Source organism: Eptesicus fuscus, chromosome 5, assembly GCF_027574615.1.
Source record: "Eptesicus fuscus isolate TK198812 chromosome 5, DD_ASM_mEF_20220401, whole genome shotgun sequence".
Taxonomy (NCBI): domain Eukaryota; kingdom Metazoa; phylum Chordata; class Mammalia; order Chiroptera; family Vespertilionidae; genus Eptesicus; species Eptesicus fuscus.
The window spans coordinates 51,044,564-51,066,596 of record NC_072477.1 but is presented as its reverse complement, the minus strand read 5'-3'; the positions used below and the strand labels follow the sequence as shown (position 1 = coordinate 51,066,596).

Below are 22,033 nucleotides of genomic sequence, written 5' to 3'. Positions count from 1 at the left end.
ATGTAATTGCATTTACATGAAATTCTAGAAAATGCAAACTAACCTGCAGATTAGTGCCTGAGGAAAGAGGAGTTGGGAAGAAGAAAAGTACACTGAGCAGGAAGAAGCTTTTGGGGGTGATAGATACATAACACTATCTTGATTATGGTGATAATTTCACAGCTATATACATGTTAAAAATTATCAAATTGTATACTTTACATCTGAGCAATTTATTGTGTCAATTTTTCCTCAATAAAGCTATTTAAAAGAAATACTAACTAGAGATAACCAAATACAATGTGGGAACCTTTTTTTTTTTTCTTAAAGAGCCTTTTTAGAGCAACTGGAGAAATATGCTTACAGACTGTATAACAGATATTCTTTTCATGTCAGCTTTTATTTTTTTAAATCATTTTTCATTTTCCAATTATAGTTAACATACATTATTATATTAGTTTCAGGTGTATACCCCAGTGATTAGACATTACATAACTTACTAAGTGATCATCCTGATAAATCTCGTACCCATCTGACACCATACCTAACTATTTGAATACTAGAATTCATGCATGGGTGCGGTCTGGGCGGCCCACCCTGATGGGGGCCAATCAGGATCGGCCCAGCCAGGGGAAGGGGTCGTGGGGGAGAGGGGCCCCAGGAGGTCGGCTCGGCCGGCCAGCCAAACCCACCCCTGATCAGGGAGGGGGCTGATCATAGTCAGGACCGGCTGGTGGGAGGTGCCACAGGCAGTTGGCCGACTGGTTCCGCCCCCCAATCAGGGGGTTGGGGGGGAAATCAGGGACTGGGCCGGCTGGGTAAGGGGGAGGGGCCAGGGGAGGTTGGCTGGTCGGCCCTGCCCTTGATTGGAGTGGGGGGGGGGGGGGAGCCAACTAGGGGCAGAGCCAGTTGGGGGACGGAGCTAAGGGAGGTTGGCTGGCCGGCCCTGCCCCCATTCCGGCTACGGCCAGCCACAGTGCACATCACAGCGACCAATCGTTCTGGTCATTCCGGCGTTCCGGTCACTTGGCTTTTATATATATAGACTAGAGGCCCAGTGCACAAAATGGTGCAGGTAGGGTCCCTAGGCCTAGCCTGCGATCAGGGCCATCTTCTGCCTGTTCGCCAGTCCCAAGGCCGCCTCCGCCGCCAGGGCGGATAGGTCGCAGGCGCACCCTGCAGCTTCCATCAGCACCACAAGCCCCAGCAGCAGTGGCAGCAGCGGCAGCAGCGGCGGCAGCGGCGGCGCCCGTGTGAGCGGCCCCAAGCGAGCAGCACATTCCATCAGCGGCCGGTCCAGCGCACACGCATGGAGTTGAAGTCGCTGGTGCCTGCTTTCCCACCAGCCTGAGCCCCCGAGCAGCTGGGGATGAGCTGGAGATCCCAACGGCCTGACAGCCAGCCTGGTCCTACCACCACCCACGCCGGTTGCCCCATTCCACCATTGCTGATCCATTGGAGCCTGCGGACTGGGGGGTGGGGGAGGGATCAAGAGATCAGCCAGTCCACCCACTCGCCAGTCCCCACTCCCACCCCACCGCCACCCACCTGCTTCCCCATGGTTCCCCGTTCACCTGTGGGCAGGAGTGGGGGTGGGGTAAGTGGGGCAGGGGAGGGACCGAGAGGTGGTCAATGAACCTCATGGCGACTAGTCAAGCAGTCGTTCCAGTCGTTGCGCTTATGGTCCCTGACCTTTTATTAAATAGGATCACTGACTATACTCCCCATGCTATATTTTACATCCCCCTGACTATTCTATAACTCCCAATTCCTTCTTAATCCCTTAACCTTTTTCACCACCACTGCAATACCCCTCCTATTTGGCAACCATAAAAATGTTCTCTGTATATATGAGTCTGTTTCTGTTCTGCTTGTTCATTTATTTTGTTTTTCAGAATCAATTGTTGACTTTATGGTCTAGAAAAGGGGTAGGCAAACTAGTATGCTGGACAAGTGAATCCTTGTGTTTGGTGTGCAAATTAAGGATAGCTTTTACATTTTTAAATGGTTAAAAAATAAATAATATTTGTGTAATGTAAAATTATATGAAATTCAAATTTAAGTATTAAGGTTTTACTGGAACACTGCCACACTCATTCATATACATATTGTCTAAGGTTGTTTTCACATTACAATGATAAAACTGAGTTGCAACTGAGCTCATATGGCCCAGAAAACCAAAAATACTTAATATCTGGCCCTTTACAGCAAAGGTTTGCCAGCCCTTGGTCTAGAATTTAGAATACAGCAACTATTTAGAAACTAAAAGGTTAACACATGGATGCTTTTATATATATACTAATTTCAGAGAGGGAGAGGGAAACATCAATAATGAGAGATTCATTGATCAGCTGCCTCCTACACACTCCCTACTGGGGATCAAGTCCCCAACCAGGTCATGTTCCCTGACCAGGAGTCAAATCTGTGACCTCCTGGTTTATAGGTCAATGCTAAACAAATGAGCAACACCACCAGGCCAAATAGTTTTCTTAAACCATGGGTATCTTACTGATTTTCAGATAGTTTCACAAAGGTAATCATCTTAATTTGTAAGCATTAAAAACTCTGTTTAAAAGCAATTCCTTCCCATACTCTCATCCTCATATAGTTACATTTCCATTTACCAGAAAAAGTTACAAATAAAATCACTCTAAACATTACTATTTTTAAGCTCTAAAACCACAATTGGCATGTAATAATAAAAAGAATGTGAAAAAGCCTCCTTTCTTTGAATATGTATTTACTTAGACAAATAAAAATTAAAGAGCTAAAGTCAATGGTAAAGTTAAATGCCAAAAGGAATAGACAGAAAGTTGCATCCAATGTCACTGATCCTCCAAGCTAACTCATTATCTTAAGGGGGGGGGGGGGGGGGAGGGTTTGACATAAAGGAGACTAGTTGAAAGACAGTAAAATGCAAAGTGATCAAATACAATTATATGATGAGGAAGAAATAAAAGTGGAAAAAAAGAACAGATTATGCTTAAACTACTATATATAAAACTAGATGAGAGAAACAAGAGAGAGAAGATGTAATAAAATAAATTATAAAGGATAGAACAAACATAGTGGAGGGCACTTGTGGGAAGTATAAAGCAAAGGGAAAAAAAGTTTGATTACAATATGATGGGAGGATAAAGCTGAGTTTAAAATCTTTTATATTACTCTTTTCCTCTCCTTCCTTTCCCAAACGGTGTGTTTAATTTTGAGAAAACATTGTAGGGAAAATGTTTCAAGATTTCATTATGTGTCTGTGAAGAACCTGCTCCAAACATAAATAATGTTTGTAATGTTAAAGAAAAAGAAGAAGAAAAAAAACACCAGAAACTGCAGTTGGAGAACTTACATACACTGGACAGAAAAGGTAACTCTGCAAAACGATTCAATTACTAGAGCATCGGCCAGTGGACCGCAGGGACCCAGGTTCAATTCCGGTCAAGGGCACGTACACCCCGGTTACAGGCTCCTTCCCGGCCCAGGCCCTGGTCGGGGCTCGTGCAGGAGGCAACCGATAGATGTGTTTCTCTCACATCAATATTTCTCTCTGTCTTCCCCTCTCTCTTGCCCTCTCTCTAAAATCAATGAAAAAATATCCTCGGGTGAGGATTAAAATTAAATATATATATATTAAATTACTAAGAAAATTACAAAGTAACATATAAATCAAATAGGTAATAATCCTGTTGGCAGAAATAAAGAAAACAAAGGAATTCATAATCCAATTTGTGAAGGAGGACTATAGCTTAGAGATTGAGGAGAGTTTGAAATAAAGGAGAGGAAGTTGGAAAGTGAATCAAATAAAGATGAGTAAAAATGTGGGCAAATAAGCCCTGGCTGGTATGGCTAAGTTGGTGGGAGCATTGTCCCATGCACTGAAGGGTCATGGGTTTGCTTCCTGTACATGTACAGGGGGCACCCAATTGATGTTTCTCTCTCAGATCAATATTCTCCCTTGCTCTCCCTTCCTCGCTCTCTGAAATCAATTAAAAAACATATCCTTGGCCCTAGCCGTTTTGGCTCAGTGTATAAAGCATTGGCCTGCAGACTGAAGGATTGCGGATTCATTCCAGTCAAGGGTGCATGCCTGGGTTGCAGGCTCAATCCCCAGCAGGGGGCATGCAGGAGGCACCCAATCAATGATCCTCTCTCATCACTGATGTTTCTATCTCTCTCTTCCTCTCTGAAATCAATTTTTTTTAAAACATATCCTTGGATGAGGATTTAAAAAAATGTGGGTAAGTAGCATTAATAAATTTGAGATTTAGCAAGCAGCTAAAATCATAAATGTATCCCATCTAGAATAATTATGCTAGTTTCTGTAGAAATAGAGGATCAGAAAAAAAGCAAGAATAGCTGATGGAACAAAAAGTCAAAATGGTTAAGGCTTTCCAGTACATTACTAGGAATGAGAATATTATTATTGACAATAAATTCCTGGCTATAAAAAGGAAAATGAAACTAGAAGGAAGCTGCCAAATTTTAAAAACAGGCAAAAATTGAGAGACTAGTCTAATTACAGTCAAAAATAAAACTTACTTAAGAGGCATATAATCAGAGGAATGAATTTCTGTGGTATTTCATTAAAGTGTCCTCATGATTAGATGACTATGGATTCATAGACAGTGGTGGAAATTAAAAGATGAAGTTTAAATACATTTTCTACTCTTAACACACAGAAAAAGAACTTTCCCAACAAATCACCATCATATAAAAGACCATGGTAGAGGACAAAATTCATAATGATATATCTGGAATCTTACCAAACTGAAGTCATTATTTCAAGATTCCAAAAAGAAAATCTCAAAGGACTTAGAAAATTTTAAAAATACCTAAAATATTTCTTAATCACTACAAATAGCCACACTGAAATTTACATAAGAAGATAATGATGCTTGAATAGGATACAGACACAAAGGCATTATAACATTAAATGACTCGCTGATATTAGAATATAGGATTTCCAGTTCAATCACAATTGGTTAACTTACAGTTCAAATAGAAGTGATTGCATCATATCAACAGGGTAGGACTGGCATGGATTGGTAAGGAAATTGCATCACTGTACTATAGATCTGTTATTCATTAAATTGAAACTTTGGTTGTGAACTACTTTCTAGTCTGATTAATAAGCTAAGGAAAGAAAACAACAAGCTTCACTTGTCTCCACATAGCTTTATTTATATGTCTTTTTGCAAAAGGCTACTTGATAAAAGTTAAGTACTTACTAATATCATCTTCATGATAAATGACAGAGTGAAAAGGTAGAGTTCGGTCTTTAATATATCTCTCTGCTGGCTCAACATAAAATGTGCCACCATGAGTCTGAATGAATCCTTCAAATCTTCCATCAATAACAGACCCATGGCTAAAACTTCCTTCTTCACCTATTAATGAAAGCAACAAACTCTTGAAAATTTAATTTGCCTAGAATGTTAAATTCATTTTTCTTTAAAACGCTATTCTTATATATATTTTAAAACCTAATATAAATTCACTGGTAAAATTAATTTTAACATAAAATATATCAAACTGAGTTTGAGATGTGAATAGCAACTAGTATTTATTAAAATGTACACAATTATTAGTAACAACAATGAAATAAATCACATTCCCAGCACCTAGCACGGTACCTGGCATGTATGCAGTAGTAATTAATCAATGAATAATTGCTAAATTAACTTAAATAGACCCACGGACAAAATAAACACTTTCAAAATAAAGATATTAAAGTTTCTTATGAAATTTGGCTCTAATTACTATAAGAAAAAAGCTCTTTTCCAATCTGATATATTCTGCATGAGCCATGTGGCTTCCTTACCACCTTTAGCTTTTATAAATATATTTCTTAAATAAGATATTGTCAAATACTTCAAAAGCAATCTGAACAGAAGTATACCAACAATTTCTTTTATGATACTGGACAAAGATTTATAATTCTGTCCCATCAATTATACTTCCCTACTGAAAGAACAAAACAGAAAAAAAGATATTTTTAGTTCTTAATATAGTCAGTCACAAAGAAAAGATGAGCACTAACCATCAAATATTTGAAGAAATGCAAGGTAGAAGGAGGGAGCTTTAAAAGTTGAGTTTACTTAAAATTTTCTCATTAAAACAAAAATCAGGCTTTCTACAATTTCTAAGTTATAGATTAAAATTAATTAGCTAACCTCTGAAAAAATCATGAACTATAGGTAAGAGCCCAAGACACTGGTATTTTAAATGGCAAGGTTTTTATCTGCAAGCTGTCATACTTTTCTCGACCAGTGCCTAGCAAATAAAAAGCAGAGACTATAAGTTACTTGTCCAGAAAGATAAATAATAAAAATAATAGAAAACTGTAGTCTAACATTAAAAACTTAGCCCTGCCTGTGTGGCTCAGTTGTTTTGAGCATCATGCTTTGTGCCAAAAGGTTGCCGGTTCAATACCAAGTTGGGGCACATGCCCTGGTAGTGGCTCAATCCCTGGTAGCGGGTGTGCAGAAGGCAGCTTATCAATGATTACCATCATTGATGTTTCTATCTCTCCCTCTCCTTTCCCCTCTGAAAAAAAAAATATTTAAAAAAAATAGTAAGAATACAAAAATATTTTTATTAAATAGTTTAGGTTTACTCTAAAAGTGAGAAACTTTAAGCATAGAAATGCCTCATGTATCTGGCATAATGAAAAAATAAACACTTTTTTTAAGCACTTAATTTTTCATGTAATTTTGATTGGAAATCTAATATATAGAAATAAAATTTACTTTCAGTTAACTTTGTCTTAAAATCTGAGAATCACCTTGAGATTTATTAATGCACAGAGTTATAACACAATGATATTTTGCCCTTCTCTAATACATCAAGAAGACTGACTTACTTTTTAAGCTTTTTTATGACTTCTACAATTATTGTGTTCTTCCTCAAACTACTAAGCTGTCAAATATAACTTTCTATTGGGTTAAATGTGTGTGTCAAAAAATAAATTAAAACAATGTGTGTGTTCCCCACCCCTCCAATACCTTTATAATCTGGTGTATGTAGTAAGAGAGATTTGTTAGAATTGTAAACAAAAGCAAATACATTGTAAGTAAAGATGAAGGCCTTAGGAGGATTTTTCTATCAATGACTGTCACATTATTTTTGGCTGTTAGATGATCTTTACAGTTTCCTTTTAGATTTTCCTCTTGTTATAAAACATAGCAAAGTTACTGCTTTATTTCTTGTTTGGATGATCAAGAAATTATAGAAGTCATTAAAAAACTTTTAAATCTAAGTTTGAAGGTATTGGGAGAGTCAAAAATTCAAAACTTTCAGAAGCCAGACACTGCATAGTTCAACATTAAACAAACATGCAAACATAGATCCAAAGATTACTTCATTCTTCAAAGACAATTATACTCTTCATGATATATATTCAAACCTCCTCGGAATTTATCCCATCTTTTCTGAAATATCTGCCTCTGATTCAACGTATTTCCTGTGTAGAAAAAAATTAAAGAAAGGGTTCTTAAAGATTCAACTTACCATAAATATGTCCAGTGTAAATATGAGAGGTATCATAATCCAGTACTTTATTTGACGTTTCTACTTTAAATTCATCACTAAAAAGTGAAGTGTCCCTCTTCATTCGTAGGTTGAAATGTCTGCAAAATGAGATGGGAAAAGGAAAATTAAATTTAAAGGATCCAAATGTTAAACAATTATCTTTTTAAATAGAAAAGTTTGCAAAATGTGGACTGTTTCACTTCAACCTGTCTATGTGAGAAATATATTGACCAAACTTTTCTTATAAAAATTCTGCTCTAAAATTCAATCTAGTAGCTGTGACACAATTCTAGTTATAGAAAATTAAATAGTAATTGTCTAGAATATATCCTATATAATAAAAGCATAATATGCTAACTAGACCAGATAGCCGAACGACCTTCCAGATGTCCTTCCGGACGAAACCGGGGCTTCGAGGGAAGGCCAGGTCCCAGGTCCCTGCCGGTGGCCATAGGGAAGCCAGTCCGGGTCCTGGGTACCTGCCAGAGGGAAGCCCAGGTCCCAGGTACCAGAGGGAAGCTGGTGCCGGCAGCTGGAGGAAGGAAGGCCTACTCTTGCACAAATTTCGTGCATCGGGTCTCTAGTTTAAAAGTAAATGCCAATAGGCTGATTCCTACATGGTAAAACAAGATCATTCCAAGAACAACTACTTAGCTTGGAGATAATAAACACACTATTACCACTACCTATCTTCCCTCTATAGTAATTCTGAAGCTTTGACATTTTCCCCTTCTTTTCACAACTCAAATTATGATAATACATGGGAAAATGGCATCTATATTAGATGCTTAACATCTGAGAGATACATGCTCTTTCGTTTGAAAACACACATACACACATTTCAATCCTTTATTTTTCCTGGGGGGTCCTAATTCTTATAATTATCTTTGGATCTTCCTCAATTCAATTTGGGAACCCTAAAAGACCATGATATTAACTGAAATCATACTCATTCTAGCTCTATAAAAGAGAGGGAAGGACCAAAATGTTGAAGTGAAATTAAGTAAAGAAACTAGAGTTTGGAAGCAAACTTGAAATCAAATCTTAAGCCTAATATTACTAGTCCAGGATTCCTGTCTGTGAAATAAAGATAATATATTCTATCTTATGGAATTGTTTTAAGGATTAGAGATTATAATGTATGTAAAATCATTAACACACTTTCTGACATATAGGAGATATACAATAAATGGTACCAAATGAGCCATCATTACTAAACTTTTACTAAGTATATCAAGTATCTGTTATAATTTCTATAAAAGTCTAGACATAACACAATTTCTATCAGTTACCTAACCCAGTTTTCAATTAGCCAACCTCCAAATGTTAACAGGATGTGAAGTATTGGAACTCTCATACATCGCTGTTGAAAGTACCAAGTGGTACAATTACTTTGGAAAACTGGAAGATTTTTTAATAAAGTTAAATATACAAAAATCCTATGACTCAAAATCCCACTCTAAAAGAAATAAAACATATGTCCAAACAATTGGACACAAATGTCCATAGCAGCTTTATTTAAAACCATCCCAAACTGGAAATAACCTAAATGTCTATCAACAAGTAAAGAGATAAGAAGAGCAAAGTATGAAGGGACTTATTGCTACAATGGAAATCCTATCTAATAATAGAGTAATCCTATCTAATAATAGAGTAATATGTAAATTACCATCACTCCGCTACGCCCACGATTGGGCAGCGGCAGGCTGGGGGGCGGGACTCGGGGTGGCCTATCCAGCCATTGAGAGGCGCGGGGGCGGGGGGCGGGAGTCCCGCCCTCCGCACCTCTCAACGGCCGGATCCTCGGCCGCTGAGGGGGGCTGCCGCTGACACCCGGCTCCAGGCCAAAAGCCTAGGGTCATCACGACCAGAAAGGCCTACCGGTAACCAGGAAGTGCATGGAGCACCTCTTGGTCCCTCCCCTCCACTTCCCCCACCCCTGGCCCACAGGCTCCCATCAGGCTGGATGGCCAATGGAGAGCCATAGGGAACCGGGCTGGGTGGCAGTGAAGTGGGGCTGGGGATTGGCGAGCGGGCGCAAGGCAGACCTCCTGCACCCTCCCCCAGCTGACATTCTTCTGAAAGGCACATGGAGCCTCCACTGCACAGCCTTCCTGGACGAGGACTCACAGCTGTGAGAGGCTCCAGAGCAGAGACTTCAACCAAGGACTTCAGCGCCTCCTCAGGGGGGAAAAACCACCACCTCCCTACTCCCCAGCTGCTTCAGTGTCTGCAAGAAACTGCGCATGCTCCTCCCTGATGGCGGCTGGGCCAGTGCAGGGATGGAGGGAGGAAGGGCGGGGCAGGAGCAAGGGGGAAGCCCCGGTTCCCTGCACCTTCTCCCACAGGCATAGCCCTTCCAGGTGTTATGATAAAGAGTTGTGTTTTTCTAACTCTGTCCAGGTAAAGGAAACAAGTGTCTGTTGACTTCTGATCTTACTCTCCGAGCCGCCAGTTAATCCCTCTGGATGCATCATATCCAACCTCCAAAGGATCCGAGGGGCAGGTTCAACCTTCGTTCCATAGGTGAGGAAACTGACCAATAAACACATGGGTCTCATAACTCAGTGTCAGCTCCCGCAGAAATCTCCGGGTAATAACTCAGATTGTATATCTAAGGGTATATTTTCTTCTATTTTCATGTTTAATTCAACCCCAGGAATTAAATAATACAATAAAGAATAAAATGAGTTCAGAGGGCTCAGCATTGTATTCCCAGAGCCTTTGGTCCCACACAAACTACAGAGCTCAGTTATCCTGAGATGAAAGAAAAGGAAAGAGAAACATGAAAGGTTTCCTAGCTCAGTCATAGAGACATCTCATAGCCACATACTAAGGACACGGCATTAACTTAGGGGTGGAAAGGACACAAATGGAATAGAAGATGGAGCCATTTCCGTTCAGATTCAAACCAAGTTAACAAGGCAGAAAAAACACTGGACACCATGAAAGAATGAGATGAAATGGTTTGGTAGGGAGTGTCACAGACCTCGCAGGGACAGCACCTGGGGCTCCGGACATGATGGGAGGAGAGAGGGGGCTGGTTGAGAGGAAGTGCATGGAATGGCCTGGGAGTAGGAACAAGAGGGTGATATGCAGAAGGTGGGCCCCAACCGGGTGATGATAGGGGGCAAGCCTGCAGGAGGTGGCCAAGTGCCCCCACCTCTGCTGAGGGGTGCATGCGTCTGTCCTGGGAGCTAGGGCTGATGGAGAGGGAGGCTATGGCTCTATGTGGATGAGTTGCCAATGAGAGCTTCCCTGCAGCCAGAGTACTCAGTGTTCTCAACACGGCGGGAGCACAGAATCACATACACAACGTAACGAAAGAAAAAGCATCCTATTCCCAACTTATTCACAGACTTCTGTTTCTGGTATCTATATTCCCAATGTGTCCACAAGTAAATTTGGAAAAAGAAAAAAGATTTCTACATGATATGACTGCATCTTTAGAAAACCCAAGTGATCACAACCAGAGCACTTTTAACACCTAATGAGCCAAATACACTGATGAACAAAAAGAGACACAGATGCATGAATAGACTGTGGAACCTCAGAAGGAAGGTGGGGGATGGTGGGTGGGTGGGAAGAGATCAACCAATGATCTGCGTACATATATGCAACATCCCTGGACACAGACAATGGGGTGGTGAGGGCCTAGAGGGGGTTGTAGGCTGGAAAAGATTAGTGGGGGCAAAGGGGACCTATGTAAACCTTTCAACAATAAAGATTTAATAAAAAAAGAGTAAAAAATAAAAATAAAATAAAAGCTAAGAATAACTGCCCTGGCCCAGGTGGCTTCATTGGTTGGAGCTTCGTCCTGTACATTGAAAGGTTGCGTGTTTGAACCCATGTCGGGGTGTGTGTGGGAGGCCACTGAGCAAGTGGTGCCTGGAGAAGGGAAGCTCCTCGGAGCTAAACACAGTCCAGGCCTCACCCATGATCCCAGGCCCATCCTCTGCTGAGTGAGACCAGACCTCCCAGCTTCCTGTCGAGTCCCTGGTCTCTGAGTCATAAGGCCACTTCCCCATGTTCCCCAGAATGGACTGCTCAGTAACCATCCATACTAATAAAAGGGTAATATGCTAATTAGACTAGGTGACCAGACATCTTCTGGACATCCAACTTCCTTCCAGACAAAGCCACGGTGGTGGGGGCTGAGGCAGAGGTGGTTAGGGGCAATCAGGTGGGCAGGGGAGGGCAGTTGGGGGCCATCAGGCCAGCAGGGCAGGACAGTTGGGGGCCATCAGGCCAGCAGGGCAGGACAATTGGGGGCCATCAGTGGAGCAGTTAGATAGCGATTAGGCCAGCAGGCAGGCAAGCAATTAGGAGCCAGCAGTCCCGGATTGCGAGAAGGATGTCTAACTGTTGCTGCCCTGTGAATGGGGCCTAAACTGGCAGTCGGACCTCCCCCAAGGGGTCCTCGATTGGAAAGGGTGCAGGCTGGGCTAAGGGGGATCCCCACCCCCACCCCGTGCACAAATTTTGTGCACCAGGCCTCTAGTTTCTGTATGTTGATTTAAATGGTGGTTACAAAAGTGTATAAATTTGTCAAACAACACACTTAAAATGAGTATATTTTATTTTATGTAAATTACTAGAGACATGGTGCACGAAATTTGTGCACTCGGAAGGGAGGGGGGTGTCTCTCAGCCCGGCCTGCACCCTCTCACAGTCCAGGAGCCCTAGGGGGATGTCCAAATGTCAGTTGGACAACCTTAGCAATGCCACAGAGGCAGGAGGGGCTCCCGCCACTGCCACCACTGCACTAGCCAGCCATGACCCCGGCTCAGGGCTTCTGACTGAGCAGCGCTCCCCCTGTGGGAGCGCGCTGACCACCAGGGGGGCAGCTCCTGCATTGAGCATCTGCCCCCTGATGGTCAGTGCACGTCATAACGACCAGTCATTCCACCGTTCTGTCAATTTGCATATTAGCCTTTTATTATATAAAGGACTAGAGGCCCGGCGCACAAAATTTGTGCACAGGTAGAATCCCCAGGCATGGCCTGCTATCAGGGACCATCTTCCCCAGCTGCTGGCAGCCAGCCCCATCCACCACCACCAATATCGGTTGCCCTGTGTGTGGGGTGACCAGTGGGGTGATCAGGGCCCCACTCGATCGCACCCCCCTTGGGTTGGCACCACTCACATATACCGCCACCCACCCCTGGTTCCCTGTTCCCCATCAGGCAATCAGAGAATGCCGGCCGGGGAGAAAAACCAAGAGGTTGGCCATTCCTGCCACTGGCTGGCCCCTCCCCCCACTGCTGGTTGCCCTCAGTGTGTGGGACGGCCAGCGGGGCAATCAGGGCCCTGCTCACTTGCACTTGCCTTGGCCTGACGCTGCCCGCATCCTCTGCCACCCACCCCCAGTTCCCCATTCTCCAATGGGCAATCGAAGCCTGCCAGCCGGGGGGAGGGACCGAGAGGTTGGCCCGTAGGCCCCGATAAGACGATCGGGGCCTGCAGGCTGGGGGAAGCTTCTGCATTGAGCGTCTGCCCCCTGATGGTCAGTGCACATCATAGTGACTGGTTGTTCCACGATCTAGTCAATTTGCGTATTATGCTTTTATATCTATCCTATATAATAAAAGCGTAGTATGCAAATTGCCCCCTCAACCAGAGTTCCTCCAGGAGTTCAAATTGGGGATGAGTGGCCAGGGGAAGGGAAGGATGCCCCGGCTGGCAGAGGCGGCATGTGACCGGAGGAAGGGAAGGAGGTCCTGGCCAGCGGTGGCAGCAGGTGGCCAAGGGAAGGGAGGGAGGCCTTGGCACTGGCAGGCAGCCAGGGGAAGGGAGGCAGGCCCTGGCCAGCAGCAGTGGCAGGTGGCCGGGGGAAGGGAGGGAGGCCCCGGCCCACAGCGGCAGCAGTGGGTAGGGAGAGAGTACCTGACTGGCAACCAGCAGCTGCTTGGGACCTACCAGTATACAAATTTCGTGCACTGGGCCTCTTATATATACATAAAAGCCCAATATGCAAAGTGTCCCCTCGGGGGTTCGACCGATCAGGAGTTAGATCACTCGCTATCACATGCACTGACCACCGTGGGGGGGGGGTGCAAGCAATGAAGGAAGGCCACAGCCAGCAGCCAGGGAAAGGAGGCCCTGGCCAGGGGTCAGCAACCACTTGGGACCCTACCCATGCACAAATTTCGTGCACTGGGCCTCTAGAATATAGATACTTCAATAAAGTTGATTTTAAACAAAAAAAAAAAAACAACTAATTTTTCAAGTGAATAGAAGTCAACAGGACATACTGATTGAGTTCAGAAAGTGTGTTCCTTTTTCAACAATGTCTATTTTATATTTTCCCTAATTTCATCAATCTTGGCATCCTTTTATTCTGAGGATGTACTCACATTTTACTTGCCCAAAAACTCTTACCAAAAAATTGCTAGGGCTTCCCAGGAGCTGTGACAAAGACTCTAGGCTAAGAAAGGCCTCCTCAGAGCATTAACATTACAATCTATTTGAGCAAATAATCAACTAAGTCAAACACATCTAAATGAAAACTTCACAAATTTAAAAATAGCCTATCCTGAATAAATAGGAATCCTGCCTGAATTCTTGTGGTACATTCTATCTTTTCATAAAATTACTTCTGCCAAATATAGAAAATTCTTAAATCTGCAACTACGGCACCCATCGAAGAGCTGCAAACCCGAGAACACCGGTTCCCAAGTGGCACAAGCACGCGGATTCAGAGGAGCTCTACACTTCACCACGGAAAGGAGAGAGAGAACTATATAACCAGACATGCGGAGAAGAGAGAACATGGGGAGACAAAGAAATAGCCTGCATATAAAAGAAAAGCAGGCATCACCAGAAAAGGAAGTAAACGAAATGGAGGCAAGCAACCTGTCAGAGAAAGAATTCAGAGAAATGGTCATAAGGTGGCTGAAAAGAATGGAAGACAAATTCGACAATATGTGTAAGAACCAAGAGGAAATGAAGAAGAATCAAGAAGAAATAAAAAGTAAGATTGCTACTCTAAAGAACTCAATAGAAAGCATCAAGAGTAGACTAGAAGAAGCAGAGACCGCATCAGTGAGCTAGAAGACAAGGTGGGGGAAAATACCCAAGTAGAGCAGCTTCTAGAAAACAAAATTAAAAAGCAGGAGGAGAGCCTAAGGGAACTTTGGGACAACACGAAACAAAACAACATCCGCATAACAGGGGTGCCAGAAGGAGAGGAAATTGAGCAAGGAATAGAAAACCTAGTTTGAAGAAATAATGAAAGAAAACTTCCCAGATATAGGGAAGAAAAAACCCACACAAATCCAAGAAGCTCACAGAATCCCAAGCAAAATGAACCCCAAAAGACCGACACCAAGGCACATTATAATTAAACTGGCAAACACAAACGACAAAGTACGAATCTTAAAAGCAGCCAGAGAGAGACAGAAAGTTACCTACAAAGGATCCCTCATCAGACCAGCGACTGATTTCTCAACAGAAACACATCAGGCCAGAAGGGAATGGAATGAAATATACAAAGTCATGCAAAGGAAGGGTCTGAATCCAAGAATACTGTACCCAGCAAGGCTATCAATCAAAATTGAAGGTGAAATCAGGAGCTTCACAGACAAAAAAAAAAAAAAACTAAGGGAATTTATCACCACCAAACCAGCAATGCAAGAAATGCTAAAGGGTCTAATGTAAAAAAAAAAAAAGAAAGAAAAGAAATAGGAATCAAAGAAGGAACACAGGGGGAAAGAATAAAAATGGCGACAAACAAGTACCTATCAATAATAACTTTAAATGTAAATAGATTAAATGCCCCAATCAAAAGACAAAGGGTAATGGATTGGATAAGAAAACATGACCCATATATCTGCTGTCTACAAGAAACCCACCTCAGAAAAAAGACACACATAGACTAATGGTGAAGGGATAGAAAAAGGTTTTTCAGGCGAATGGAAATGAAAAAAAAAAAAGCTGGGGTAGCAATACTTATTTCTAAAAAATTAGATCTCAAAATGAAGGACATAAAAAGAGATAATGAAGGCCACTTCATAATGCTAAAGGGAGCAATCCAACAAGAAGAAATAATTCTGGTAAACATATACACACCCAATACAGGAGCACCCAAATACATAAAAAAACCTCCTGGAGGATATCAAGGGAGAGAAAGACAGCAATACAATCGTAGTAGGAGACTTTAATACCCCACTATCACCACTGGACAAATCCTCTAAACAAAAAAATCAGCAAAGAAACATCAATCCTAAATGACTCACTAGACCAGATAGAATTGACATCTTCAGAACATTTCACCCCAAAGCCACAGAATATACATTCTTCTCAAGTGCACATGGGTCATTTTCAAAGATAGACCATATATTGGGTCACAGGCAAAGTCTCTTCAAATTCAAGAAGATATAAATCATATCAAGCATCTTCTCAGATCCCAGTGGCATAAAACTGGAAATCAACCACAATAAAAACAATCCAAAAAAATTAAACACATGGAGACTAAATAGCATGCTATTAAACAATGATTGGGTTACCAGAGAGATCAAAGAAGAAATAAAAAACATCATGGCAACAAACGACAATGAAAACACAACAATCCAAATTCTATGGGACATAGCGAAAGCAGTCTTGAGAGGGAAGTTCATAGCTCTGCAAGCCTACTGCAAAAAACAAGAAACAATGGTAATAAATTACCTAACCCCGTGGTCGGCAAAACTGTGGCTCACAAGCCACATGCAGCTCTTTGGTCCCTTGAGTGTGGCTCTTCCACAGAATACCACGGCCTGGGCGAGTCTATTTTGAAGAAGTGGCATTAAAAGAAGTTTAAGTTTAAAAAATTTGGCTCTCAAAAGAAATTTCAATCGTTGTACTGTTGATATTTGGCTCTGTTGATTAATGAGTTTGCCGACCACTGACCTAAACCTACAACTCAAAGAATTAGAAAGAGAGCAACAAGAAAAGCCCAGGGTAAGCAGAAGGAAGGAAATAATAAAGATCAGGAGAAACCAAGATGGCGGCATAGGTTAAACACCTAACCTACAGCTGGGCACAACAATTTCAAAAATACAACTAAAAGTCAAAACGGACATCATCCAGAACCACAGGAAAGATGGCGGACTGAAATGCCCACAACTAGAAGGAAAGAGAAAACCACAAGGATAATCAGAGGAGCCGTAAAAGCCTGAGGTATGGAGACACGGGCGGAGACACGAGCAAGCGCGCGTGCAGGGAGAACGGATCCGGAGAGGAAGGGGCGGCTGACGGCCTGGCCGGCGTTCACTAGCAGGAAGGAGATAGGGGCTCCAGATTGCGCTGAACACCAGCTCCGACTGCACTGAACCCCAGTTCCGGGCAAAACCCTGGGAAGCCAGGCGCACGCTGGGGGAATGAATCTGGGCTGTGGGGCGCAGGCACAGAGGAGCGGCGGAAGGCAGAGCTCCAGAGGCGCGCACGGGAAGGTGCGCAGAGGAGGGAAGGTTGCCTGTGCTGCTGAAGCGCCAGACTGCGCTGAGACCCAGTTCCAACTACACTGAAACCCAGATCCAGGCGAGAATCTGGGAATCCAGATTCATTAGGGGAGAGACTAGACTGTTTGGCAGCGGGCAAAACTCCAGGGCGCGTTTCTCTCAGAGGTGTTTGCAAGGAGTACAGAGGGACACAGACACAGGAACCTCATAGGGCGGGGCTGACAGGAAGCCAAGGTTGTAGGCTCCACCCTGTAGCTCCGCCCCATCCAAGCTGAGCAGAGGCTTTTCCCTGCTGAGTGCCTCAGGCAGTAGCTGACCTACACTACATTGGAGACCCAGAAACGAGGGCATCTAGTGGTCGGTGTGAGATGACACCAGATTTCAACCACGCGCACAAGGGACACATTCAGGAGGCAGACTCAGTGAGCGCCAAAGCATTGCTGCATCAAGACCCGGCCCATAAACATGTCTCCTGCACAGCAACTCTTCCTATATAGACAAAGAGGGTCCTCATGGCCAATTGGCCTGGAGGACAATTCCTCCCAGTGACCCCAACAACAATCAAGACTTAACTGTACAAAGGAGGACCAAGATGGAGGCATAGGGCGGAAGCCTGATCGTTGCCTACCACAAGAATTTTGAGACTACGATGGGAGAGCAGAGCAGACACCATCCAGAACCACCGGAGGGCTGGCTGAGCAGATACTCTACAACTAGAATAAAAGAGAGGGGTACGTGGGATGATGCTGACGCCGGTGACCCAAAGTCCACACTTTAAGAACTACGGCTCAGGCGACACAATGGCGGCCTGGAACGTGCTCGGCGCAGTTCCCCCGGCGGTCTCTGGCTGAGGGGATGGCTCCACTCGCTGCCGAGCACGGACAGACGAGCCCCTGGCAGACATGGGGTGGGAGACTCCACGCTTGCTGACCTCCGAGTCCTTCAAGAATCTCAACGCCCCGGAAGCGGCCAGGTGCGCACGCTCGGCGACCGGCCACCGCTGCAGACCCAAGGGCCGACGCAGCGACACCGGACCAGCCCGCCGCCGCACACCGGGCATACCGGAGCTTCGCCGAGCCCGCCGCCCAACGAGCTCTGCAGCAGCCGCCCTGGAGCTCTGAGAAAATGACCGAAGAAATTGCTGAGAGGGAATTGACCAACAGGAATTGGGATCAAGAAGACGAAACCCCGCTGAGACCCGGGTCCAGGCGAGGCTGCGAGCCTCTGGGCTCAGGTGTGGTCATACGCCCTTGGGTCTAGGTGAGGCCTCATGCCCCTGGATCTGGGTGAGGCCACGCGCCCCTGGGTCCAGGAGAAGCCGGATTCCGGGTTCGGGTGAGGCCATGCGCCCCTGGGTCTGGGTGAAGCTGAATCCTGGGTCCGGGTGAGGTCGTGTGCCCCTGGATCCGGGTAAGGCTGGGTCCCGGGTCCGGGTGAGGCCGTGCGCCCCTGGATCCGGGTGAGGCTGGGACCCGGGCCTGGGAGAGGCCATGTGCCCCTGGGTCCGGGTGAGGCCACGTGCCCCTGGGTCTGGGTGAAGCTGGAGCCCGGGTCCGGGTGAGGCCATGTGCCCCTGGATCCGGGTGAGGCTGGGTCCCGGGTCCGGGGGAGGCCATGCACCCCTGGGTCCGAGTGAGGCCACGCGCCCCTGGGTCTGGGTGAGGCTGGCGCCCGGGTCCGGGTGAGGCCATGTGTCCCTGGATCCAGGTGAGGCTGGCACCCGGGTCCGGGTGAGGCCTCGCACCCCTGGGTCTGGGAGAGGCCACGCGCCCTTGGGTCCAGGTGAGGCCATGAGTCCCTGGGTCCGGGTGAGGCCATGGGTCCCTGGGTCCGGGTGAGGCCTCGCGGTCCCGGGTCCGGGTGAGGCCATGTGTCCCTGGATCCGGGAGAGGCCACTGGCCCCCGGGTCTGGGTGAGGCCATGTGTCCCTGGATCCGGGTGAGGCCACGCGCACCTGGGTCTGGGTGAGGCCTGGAGCCCCTGGGTCTGGGTGAGGCCATGTGTCCCTGGATCCGGGTGAGGCTGGGTCCCGGGTCCGGGTGAGGCCTTGCACACCTAGGTCCGAGTGAGGCCACGCGCCCTTGGGTCCGGGAGAGGCCACGCGCCCCTCGGTCCGGGTGAGGCCATGTGTCCCTGGATCCAGGTGAGGCCTCGCGCACCTAGGTCCGGGTGAGGCCACGCACCCCTGGGTCTGGGAGAGGCCATGCGTCCCCGGGTCCAGGTGAGGCCATGTGTCCCTGGATCCGGGTGAGGCTGGGTCCCGGGTCCGGGTGAGGCCTCGCGCACCTAGCTCCGGGTGAGGCCACGTGCCCCTGGGTCTGGGAGAGGCCACGCGCCCCTGGGTCCGGGTGGTGCCATGTGTCCCTGGATCCGGGTGAGGCCTCGCGCACCTAGGTCCGGGTGAGGCCACGCGCCCCTGGGTCTGGGAGAGGCCACCCACCCCCGGGTCCAGGTGAGGCCATGTGTCCCTGGATCCGGGTGAGGCTGGGTCCCGGGTCCGGGTGAGGCCTCGCGCACCTAGCTCCGAGTGAGGCCACGCGCCCCTGGGTCTGGGAGAGGCCACGCGCCCCTGGGTCCGGGTGATGCCATGTGTCCCTGGGTCCGGGTGAGGCCTCGCGCACCTAGGTCCGGGTGAGGCCACGCGCCCCTGGGTCTGGGAGAGGCCACCCGCCCCCGGGTCCAGGTGAGGCCATGTGTCCCTGGATCCGGGTGAGGCTGGGTCCCGGGTCCGAGTGAGGCCTCGCGCACCTGGCTCCGGGTGAGGCCACGCGCCCCTGGGTCTGGGAGAGGCCACGCGCCCCCGGGTCTGGGTGAGGCCATGTGTCCCTGGATCCGGGTGAGGTCTCGCGCACCTAGGTCTGGGTGACGCCACGCGCCCCTGGGTCTGGGTGAGGCCACATGCCCCTGAGTCCAGGTGAAGCCGTGCCCCTGGGTCCAGCTGAGACCAAACCAGAGGGAGTCGGACCTCCGTTACCACCATTTCTCCACCATCCAGAGCTGAGGGGTCAGTGCTGACATGTACACATAAGGAACTGGTGGACATTGAAATTGGGTCTCTAAAGAACTGTTGGTCCAGAAAGAAACTCACTACAGACTGATTCATTTGCCTGTCAGCATAACTATTATTGCTCGTCTCACATTCAGTTCTTATAAGTATATCTCTAGGGACACATGATCTCGCTCATCTAGGGGAAATGTTGAACAACATAGACTGATGAACAAGAACAGAACCAGAAACAAGGAGGCATCGATCGGACTATCGGGCCTCAAAGGGAGGATAGGGAAGGTTGGGGGGAGGGGGGAGAGATCAACCAAAGGACTTATGTGCATGCATATGAGCCTATCCAACGGTTAAGTTCAACAGGGGGTTGGGGCATCCGTGGGGAGGGGTGTGGGATGGGAATGGGGGGATGAGGACAAATATGTGACACCTTAATCAATAAAGAAATTTTAAAAAAAAAAGAAAACTGTTTCATATTTACAGAACATTACTCTTAGTATTGACTTAAATTGCATTAAAACCATATATAAAATCAGATCTCAATGATCCATGCAGAGTGAAGTAGCAAATAAGATAAATAAATAGATAAATTGACCATACCCCCAAAATGAACTTTTTTTATTAATTATATCAAAATAAATTTGCAACTAAAACATGTATCAACAAATGAGGGAATGAAACAGGACTGAGCCTAGAAATGGTAGAAAAAAGCCAGACTGAATTAAGTCTGTCACAATCTAGGAAATAGATAAGAAAAACTATAAATTAATAATCTATGAATTCTATTAACTAAGCCACTAAATTCCAATTCCCTAATTTTGATTCCACTACCATCCATTTGATAGGTCATATCTTTATACTATTTTAATATCTACATGTTATTTTTTTTCAATATTCCTATTGGATGACATATTATAAAATAATAACTAGCTAACAACATTCTGCCTTCCCTCTTTCTCAACAAACCTTAAATAAAAAGTCTGAAAACATAACCTGATTCTTTCTTTAATTGTTTAAACTTTTGGCCCAAAGGTCATAAAAACTGCAGTGAACACTGCCTCATAAAAAAAAACCAGTCCCTAGAATAAACACTCCAAAAATTTATATGGAACCTAAAAAGACCCCAAAAAGCTGCAGCAATCTTGAGAAAGAACACAGTTGGAGGAATTACAATACCAGATATCAATACTACAAAGCCACTGTGCTCCAAACAGCCTAGTACTGGCAGAAGAACAGGCATATAGATCAATGGAACAGAACAGAGAACCCCGAAATTGAGCCAAGCGATTACACTCAGTTAATATTGGACAAAGGAGGCAAGAGCATACAATGGTGTAACGACAGTCTCTTCAATAAATGGTGTTGGGAAAATTGGACAGATAGATGCAAAAAAATTAAACTAGACCACCAACCTACACTATACACAAGAATAAACTCAAAATGGATAAAAGACTTACATGTAAGACGTGAAACCATAAAAATCTTAGAAGAAACCATAGGCAGCAAAATCTCAGACATCTCTCGTAGCAATATGTTTACCGATACATCTCCTAAGAAGAAAATAATGGAAACTAAGGAGAAAATAAACAAATGGAACTTCATCAAAATGAAAAGCTTCTGCACAACAAAAGAAACTATCAACAAAATAACAAAAGAGCCCACTGCATAGGCAAACATATTTGCCAATGATACATGCGATAACAGGTTAATCTCTATTATATATATAGGAAACTCATACAACTTAACAAAAGGAAGACAATCCAATTAAAAATGGGCAAAGGACCTGAACGGAGAGTTCTCCAAAAAGGACATACATAAGGCCAACAAACATGAAAAAAAATGCTCAAAGTCACTGATCATCAGAGAGATGCAAATTGAAACGACAATGAGGTATCACCTCACACCTGTCAGAATGGCTACCATTAACAAATCAACAAATGACAAGTGCTGACCAGGATATAAAGAAAAAGGAACCCTAGTACATTGCTGGTAGGAATAAAGACTGGTGCAACCATTAAGGAAAACAGTATGGAGTTTCCTCAAAAAATTAAATATGGAACTGCCATTTGACCCAGTGATCCCACTT

General features: G+C 45.2%; 1 protein-coding gene across 2 annotated transcripts in view; it reads right to left on the bottom strand.

The window, feature by feature from the left end:
- The window catches only part of ADAM10 (ADAM metallopeptidase domain 10), a 158,302-nt gene that overhangs the window by 88,350 nt on the left and 47,919 nt on the right, over positions 1 to 22,033 (bottom strand). For both annotated transcript variants that reach the window (XM_008143193.3, XM_054716196.1), the window contains exons 3-4: positions 7,486 to 7,604; positions 5,205 to 5,363 (exon numbers count right to left, since the gene is read on the bottom strand). In XM_008143193.3, coding sequence (XP_008141415.1) covers positions 5,205 to 5,363; positions 7,486 to 7,604 — 278 coding nt within the window. The remainder of the gene's footprint in view (positions 1 to 5,204; positions 5,364 to 7,485; positions 7,605 to 22,033) is intronic.